This window comes from Grammomys surdaster, unplaced genomic scaffold (assembly GCF_004785775.1).
Source record: "Grammomys surdaster isolate TR1022 unplaced genomic scaffold, NIH_TR_1.0 184, whole genome shotgun sequence".
In the NCBI taxonomy this organism is placed as follows: Eukaryota; Metazoa; Chordata; class Mammalia; order Rodentia; family Muridae; genus Grammomys; species Grammomys surdaster.
Genome location: NW_021604629.1, coordinates 2,851,342 through 2,860,070, shown reverse-complemented (window position 1 = coordinate 2,860,070; position 8,729 = coordinate 2,851,342). Strand labels below are relative to the sequence as shown.

The 8,729-nt window shown below is 40.8% G+C and overlaps 1 protein-coding gene across 1 annotated transcript in view; it reads left to right on the top strand.

Moving 5' to 3' along the window:
- Positions 1-8,494, top strand: part of Nrip3 (nuclear receptor interacting protein 3) — a 14,833-nt gene extending 6,339 nt beyond the window's left edge. The window contains exons 3-7 of the mRNA XM_028768033.1: positions 4,061-4,222; positions 4,831-4,913; positions 6,839-6,978; positions 8,243-8,295; positions 8,396-8,494. Of these exons, the coding sequence (XP_028623866.1) occupies positions 4,061-4,222; positions 4,831-4,913; positions 6,839-6,978; positions 8,243-8,295; positions 8,396-8,494 (537 nt within the window). The remainder of the gene's footprint in view (positions 1-4,060; positions 4,223-4,830; positions 4,914-6,838; positions 6,979-8,242; positions 8,296-8,395) is intronic.
- The last annotated feature ends 235 nt before the right edge of the window (positions 8,495-8,729 follow it).

Sequence of the window (8,729 nt, the reverse complement as noted above, 5' to 3'; positions counted from 1 at the left end):
ACTCAGAAATCCACCTGCCTCTGCCTCCCAAGTGCTGGGATTAAAGGTGTGCACCACCACTGCCCAGCCCCTCTTCTTTTCAATATGGATGTAATGCCTGGATCTAGGACACCTTGCTTATGATAATGGGGGCATGTGTAAGAGAAATAAAATTGTTAATCTGCTGAGTTAATGTAGGCAGTGTCCACCTTCAAATTTCTTATTTCTTTGGAACTCCATTTAAACCTCTGTAAGCTGGCCTTTCTTGTGGCTGCACTCTTTTCTATGATATGGACTCACCATATTTCTAAATAAATGGTGATACATCAATGTCCTTTTTCTTCAGAAAAAGTCTCACTACATTGTCTAGGCTGATCTTGAATTAGTGATCCTTCTGGCCCAGGCTCTTGATTAGCTGGCATGTACCACCATGCCCACTCCAGATTTATTGATTTTTACTAGTATGTATTGGTCTTCTTAAAATGGATCAAGATGCCCAGCAAGGTAAAAGCACTTGCAACTGAGTCTGATGACCTGAGTTCTATCCTTGGGATCCACATGGTGGAAGGAGAGAATATACTCCTGAAATTTGTCCCCTGGCCCCATATATATGGTGCAGGACATGCACACACACATGCACTAAACTTTAAAAAAAATTTGAATGGGTAAAAAATTCCATTCTCATACCTTCTGTGCTGTGAGGAGATACTACAACTCCACACCTACTCCAACAAGGCCACACCTCCTAACAGTGTCACTCTATATAGGGCAAGCATTCAAACACGTGAGTCTGTAGGGGCCGTACCTATTCAAACCACCATACCTTCTCATCATATCTTCTCTCCTGTTATACTAATTATGTTGAATTATTATTTTGGATCAAATCAGCATTTACTGTCATATTGTTCACAGCTGAGACAAGTGTAATTTTCAATGAGAAACTGCTTGAAAACTATAAATGATAAGGGAACTACAAGTTCCCTTTTTAAAAATTTAAACTAAAATATAATTGCATCATTTCCCTGTTCCCTTTCTTCCTTTTATATTATTATTTTTGAGACAGGGTTTCTCTGAGTAGCCCTGGCTGTTTGGGAACTTGCTCTGTAGACCAGGCTGGCTTCGAACTCGCAGTGATCTGCCTGTCTCTGCCTCTGGAATTCTGAGATTACAGGTGTGCACCACCATTACTTGGCTCTTTTCTTCCTTTTCCTCTCTCTCGACCTCGTGTCTTGTTTTTCTCTAATAAGCATATAAGTACAACCTTCTCGATCTGTACGTTACTCATATGTGTATGACTTGGGGGTTTACTACTTGGTATTGGATGACAAATTACTGGGGGGTTGGGGGGGCACTTTTCCCAGGGAAGACTATTTCTCTCACGCACAGCTTTCCTAAGTTGCCAATAGTTCTTTGTCTAAGGTTGGGGCCCCATAAGATCTCTCCCTTCCATGTTAGCGTGTCTATTCCTATTGTCCTTGTTTAAGCAGTCGTGTGGAGATTTCATGACACTTCTAGAAGATCCAATCTCACAGCAGACTTCTTGTTCCTCTGGTTCTCATGTTCTTTCCACTTCCTCTTCCTTGGTGTTCCTTGGTCTTCGGGGACAGGGAGGGGCTGTCCTGTAGATGTATCGGGTGTTCCTTGGTCTTCGGGGACAGGGCTGTCCTGTAGATGTTTCGGTTGTTGCTGAGCATCATATGATCATTTGGTCTTTACATTCTCATGGGTTGTGTTTTCTCTAATGATCTCTGTCTATCACAAAGAGAAGGTTCTTTGACGAGGTGTGAGATATCTGGCTAGACTCTGGCACAGGATGTACAACTCCTTTGTTTTGAGGCAGTCTTATGCAGGCCAAGCTCATCCTTTACTTACTATGTAGCTAAGGCTAGCCTTGAACACTTGATCTTCCTGCCTCTACCTCTCAAATATTGGTTGGGATAAGAGCACCTCCACAAATTAGTCATCCAGTACCAAGTAGTAAACCCCCAAATCATATACATGTGAGTAACATTATACAGACTGAGGAGGACACCATATTTGGTCCATTTTTTCCCCTTCAAGACATTCTTCCTGGAATCCTATTTTCTCATTTCAGTTTGGTCTGGCTGCTGTTGATCTCAACAGGCAAGCTTTTAATTCAATACTGCTTTCAGAATTTCCTTTGCTGTCCTTTTCTACTGAATCCTTTTTAAAATTTTTAATGTTTTTCTATGTTATGAGTGTTTTGCCTACATATATGTCTGTGTACCATATGCATGCCTGGTGCCAGCTGAGGCCAGAAGCTAGCAATAGAGTCTCTGAATCTTGAGTTATAAAAGGTTGTGGGCCATCATGTGCGTGCTTAGGGATCAAACCCAGGTCTTCAGGAAGAGCGGCCAATGCTCTTAACCACTGAGCCATCTCTCCAGCACCACTGCTAGATTTTTGGAGGTGTTATTCCAGTGTCTTTTTTTTTTTTACTGTTGAGAAATCATCATCATTCTGGTTCCTAATCCTTTGTATTTGTGTCATAGTTTTCTTTTTGGAAGCTTCTGGGATTGCTGTCATGATATTTCACAGTGGTATGATATCTTTTTGTCTCTTTTTAAAGTTTTTTCCCTAAGGATGTGATATCTTGAGGTAGACTTTTTCTTTCTGTACTAGGCTTTAAATCTTTAAATCTTTAATCTTTAAATCTCAGTCTTTAAATCCACATCCTTCAGTTCTTCCTTAGTGTGGAACCCAATACTCCAATAGCTGTGGTACACATCTGAAAGGCAAACTATTGACCAGCTAGTCCGTTAAATTACAGAGTAAACTTTTAGCATTTTTCCCAATTGTTTGGGTCAAGTGGGAGTCATATGCAGGCTTCAAACTCTTCAGTTTCCATCCCTACTCACATTCCGGTGGTAGATGTCCCAATACCTCTATCTGCTCAGCTTTGCCAGGGTTTTGGGCTGATTGAGGAAACTGCTTTTGATATAGATACCACACAATATGTGATAGCTCAAGCATAATTCTCTGAAGTTATCAGTACAAGTGACTTTTGGTATTTGTGGGTTCTATATCTACAGCTCTACCAACTGTAAGATGAAAAAACTTAAAAAAAAAAACCTGTTTATAGGGACTGGAGAAATGACACAGCAGTTATGAGCATTTGCTCTTCCAGAGGGCTCAAGTTAGGTTCCCAGTGCCTATCATAGTCAGCTCACATATTTCCTCATTTCCTTCATCGGACCTTCTTCCTTTTCTTCCCCAAGGATATATAACCTGCTTTACCAAGAATCAGTGTATTTTGGGAATCTATTTCTTCTCCTCACTGGAGTTATGGTGAGTCACAGCTCTGACTCCCTTCTTCCTTTCAAATCAGTAAGGTAGCTTATTAGACTTTTCCTCTGCTATCCCCTTCCCCAGGAACCTTCTAGGCTCTGGACTTCTAAGAGTAATGTCTTACCCTTTGAATTAGAGGAGGAATGTGGTTAGCTGAATCTTGGGGCTAAATGCTATCCTTTGAGAGTTTTGAAATGTTATTATAAAGTGGGCATAAGATATATGTGTATAGAAAATTTCTCAGATCAAATGACTTAACCTAGAAGAATGACAGGAAGGAAGGAAGGAAGGAAGGAAGGAAGGAAGGAAGGAAGGAAGGAAGAAGAGGTGTTCTGAATGGCCTAACTAGGATCCATTTTCTCAGATGACCTGAGCTTGTGTCAAGTTGACAAAAACGAAGCAGCATGCTCCAGAGTTGACTGTGACATGTTGGTTTATAGTACCTGCCCTGACAATACCAATGCAATGTTCATCTGAGGGAAGAATAAGAAGTGTATTTGGAGCTGTTTTTTTTTGGGGGGGGGTTCGAGACAGGGTTTCTCTGTGTAGCCCTGGCTGTCCTGGAACTCTGTAGACCAGGCTGGCCTCGAACTCAGAAATCTGCCTGCCTCTGCCTCCCAAGTGCTGGGATTAAACGCATGTGCCACCACAGCCTGGCTGTATTTGGAGCTCTTATATGAAGCCTTCATTATTTCTGTGGAGCCAGGGGTGGGGTGTAGGGAGAGCAAGGAGTTCCCTGGCAGTAAGAAGCCTCTGCTTTCTATCCCTCAAGCAACCTCATAACATTCTGCAGAGGCGCCTCATGGAAACCAACCTGTCTAAGCTCCGAAGCAGTCGTGTCCCTTGGGCCTCTAAGACCAACAAATTCAATCAGGCTAAGTCTGAAGGGCTAAAGAAGTGTGAAGATGATGACATGATTTTAGTGTCTTGCCAGGTAAAAGAACATTTTTTTTTCTAGAGCTTTCTTAAAAGTAGGATTTGAGGGCCCTTTATGATCCCAATAGTAGGCCATCTCTCCTCAAAACTTTACAGATAGTGGTTGTTAACATGGAACTAATAAGTGAGTTTTAAAGTTCTATATACTAGAAATGCATATAATATTTTATGTGTGCACACTTGAATGGGAAGAAATACCAAAGCTGTTATCAGACTTACAAAGAATGTACATCTTTTTAGAGAGCTGGCATGTAGTTCAGTGGTTTAAAACAAAAACAAAAAAACACCTCATCTAGCATCCTCAAGGCCCTGAATTTGCTCCCAGAATAATTTTTTTTAAAAAAGATTCTGTATATAATATTTTGCATAGAGAGAGAGATTCCCAAAGTCCTTTATGGGTATTCTGCCAGCCTTAGATTTAGTTAGCAGGAAACAGAGCCAGTCAAAGACAGATTTAGTAGTGGGGGAAGGGGGACAGCACCAATGGACCAGTGGAAGGCTGCTCTCAAACCATGTCTTTCATTTGACATCTGCTGCTTGCTCTTTGTCTCTCATTCCTCTTTTCCTTCTCTAGATCCTATTAAAGAGTATATTTCCTTCCCACAGTGTGCTGGGAAGGACGTGAAAGCTTTGGTTGACACTGGCTGTCAATATAATCTCATCTCCTCAGCCTGTGTGGACAGATTGGGGTAAGTAAGCCATTTGTGCTGAGTGGAAGTCAGATGTAATTGTTTTTCCTGCTTGAATCTGGTTTAATGTTATAATGCCTGAATGTATCCACAGAAGCAACAGAAACATGCAAAGTTTTTTCTCCAGTCCAGAATCAGTTTCCTTAATAGAGGGGAGTGTTGCAATTTGTCAGACAATGGAAGAAATGCAGGAAACCTTGGGCCTTCTGTTAATTTCCACTTTCTAAATTCTGTGCAAGCTTCTAGAGTATGGAATGAGAGAGTGTAAGAGTCTTGCTCAGTATACACCCTGCTTGATTCTCTAGACAGCAAGTTGTCCTGTTGTTACTCCAGATGTGTAGAAGCAAGGATGGCTTTCTCTAACTAGGAGAGAGAAAACACATGGATCTTCCTCTTTTGGACTGAGAAAGCCATTCTATTCTGTGCCTTACTTCATTTCACTCAACCTTTCCAGTTACTTCTTCCTTCTTCTTACTGTTTCTTCTAAAGTACCAGATGTTCCCTGAGGTATCTTGACTAGAATCAACCGAATATTATTTTCCATAGTTTTCTGTAGACCAGTGATTCTCAACTTTCCTAACGGTATGACCCTTTCATACACAGCCCCCCATGCTGTGGTGATCCCCATCCATAAAATTATTTTTGTTGCTACTTCACAGTTGTAATTTTGTAACTGTTATAAATTATAATGTATATATCTGTAATGTAAATTCCAGTGGACTTAGGCGATCCCTGTGAAAATGGTCATTCAACTCCCAAAGGGGTCATGAGCCACAGGTTGAGAAGCACTGCTATAGACAAAAAATTATTCCATAGACCAAATCTCTGTAATTATTGAGACAGACTTAGTAGCCTGTCTAGAACTTTGTCCAAAACATGCATATTCTCAACTGGGCTTACCCAGGGCTTCATTTTAGTTCTTAATGACTGCATTACATGGTCTGTTTCTTCTATATCTGCCCGATTCTCACTCCCCACCTACTGTTGTGACTCTCTGAAATTTGTTCTTTGAATTATTTTATACATTACTGTTTAGGATTGGGGTAAAGTAAATTTCAGGACTCAAGTGGGAAGAATCTTAAGGTTTTTATCTTTTTTTCTTTAATGTAGTGAAGAGATGAGGTATGCACAATATGATGGTTCCAGAAGGACTAATGATGTCCTGGTGCATAATTAGGCACCAGACTGCCATGATTCTGGAGGAATTAATAACCATCTGTAAAACTGCAATTTTTTTTGGATGGGCTGTAACACCAAAAGAGAGGAAATGGAGGAGAACAGAAGTATTGGCACAGAAAGTCCATAATTAAGTATTTATCCACCATCCCATAATAGCTTGGATGCTAACTATTCCAATCAGCTTATATAATTGTGTGAAACCTTGGTGCTGTTCCTTTCTTTCCATCCCAGCAAAGGCAAGCCAAATTAACGAGAACTTTCTCCATAATATTCTTTGCTGCTACCAGTATCAATATTCTTGCCAAACAAGTACCTGTCCCCATTATCCTTATAGACTAAGGCAATTCTATGACAATAAATTGAAATAGAAAGGAGAAGAAAAATGGACCTTGAATGAAGCCTTTTCTAACTTAGGATTAATTTGCCTTCTGATATCTGTTATCCACAGACGGGTAAAAAGACGTATTAATTAAACTCTCTCACACACATATAGGGATATTAAGATGCAGAGCAGAATTCTCTGAACATGTCAACTCCTCTCTGCACAAATGCAGGTAGTGATTTAAGCTTCTTAAAGACAGGAAACAAGTCTCATGTTTTCTTTTGTATTCCTCTGGCATGTTTAGGAAGAAAGGACTTGAATCAAATATAGGCTGGCTAGCCCCAGGAAGTCCCTAGAGAACCCAATTCTGAGACAGAAAACTTTGCCAATGGGAGGGATTATGATAGCTTTCTCTCTGTTTCAGACTAAAGGACCATGTCAAATCTCACAAGCATGAAGGAGAGAAGCTTTCTCTACCACGGCATCTCAAAGTAGTAGGCCAGATTGAGCACCTATTGATTACAGTGGGTTCTCTCCGTCTGGATTGCCCAGCAGCTGTGGTTGGTGAGTTAAATTGGGGGCTAGACCTATGAGTCTAACATAAACCCTCCTGAGGTCTCAGGTTAGGTCCCCAGCATCTACATAGGATGGCCCATAACCACCTGTGACTCTAGTTCCAAGGGATCTGACACCTTCTTCTGACATCCTCAAGCTCCTGTACACATGTGATATACATACACACTTAGGCACACACACACACACACACACACACACACACACAAATATTACATAAATCTTTAAAAATAGAATGGAGCCAGTGGAATTGCTCAGTGGATTAAGATAGTTGGAATCAAGCCTGACAGCCTGAGTTTGATCCCCAGAACCTACATGGTGGAAGAAAAACACTGACTTCTGCAAATTGTCCTCTGATTTCCACATGTGTTCCATGGCACAGGTGTGCCTCCATAAATAAACACATGTAATTAAAAATGTTAATAATAAAAAAGCATACTTGATCACATAAGCCTATTTTCATACAAGTATGTGAATGTACTTTCTCACTCTTCATTGTTCAGTTAGCTTCCACTGTTGCTCTCAACAGCTTCACTACTATGTTATGTCATCTGTTTATATATGACCGTATGTGCCCTTATGAAAGAAGACACACAAATGAGAGAAAACATGACGTATTTGTCTTTCTGAAACTGATTTAATTTACTTACTATGATGATCTCCAGTTGCATCCATTTTCCTGCAAATGACATAGCTTCATTCTTCTTTATTGCTAAAAGAAATTCCCTTATGTATATAAGCCATAGGAAACAGACTTTTCCTACATTTACTTATTTACTTGTTTGAGGAGGGTATGCTCATATGACATGACAATTTTATGGAGGTCAGAGGTTAGGTCTTTCTCTCTACTGTGTAGATTTCAAGGAGTGAACTCAGGTCATCAGATTTGACAGCAAGCACTTTACCCACTGAGCCATCTTACCTGCCTAAAGACAGCCTGATCACCTCCTCTCCTTCTGTGCTTCTCAGATGTTCTATGCTAAGACTACACTAAGCACCTGCCTATATTTTACTGAAGGCCTCTCTCCTCTAGAGCAAAAAAGACTTCAGTTTGAATTTTGGCTCTTACCTTCTTTAAGCTATAATGATCTGAGAAAGTACTCAATAAAGTTCAACAGATGTTTTTTTGGGTAGTTAGCTGGCTGGTTTGTTGGGTGGGTGGATGGATAAATGGGACAAATGAACCGAGTGGTGTTTAGGCTGGCGTCCAAGCCAGCATGGAAATGTCTGACTCTTACTGTTTTGTTTTTATTAGATGATAATGAAAAAAGCTTGTCGCTTGGTCTCCAGACTCTTAGATCCCTGAAGGTAGGACTGACTCTACTTTTCCTTTGATATTACCTCTCAGAGGCAAAAGAACTGGGAGTAGCATCACTGACAAGTGACGAGTGATCCTTCTTTGTTTTAGTGTATCATAAACTTGGACAAGCACCGGCTGATTGTGGGCAAGGCAGACAAAGAAGAGATCCCTTTTGTGGAGACAGTTTCTATGAGTGATGACAAGTGAGTACATGAGTCAGGGATGCTCAGGCAGTGTATAGGCTTATAGCCCACCTTTAGCTGTCAGGCATAGCAGAAGTCAGCCTGTCCCCAGACCAGAGTCTGCTGCCCCACAGAACTCTGTAGCCTACATGTTATAATAAACAAGGATAGCACACAGAATGGTAGAAGAAACTAACAGCCTTTTAAGGTGTGTGTGTGTGTGTGTGTGTGTGTGTGTGTGTGTGTGTGTGTGTGTGTGT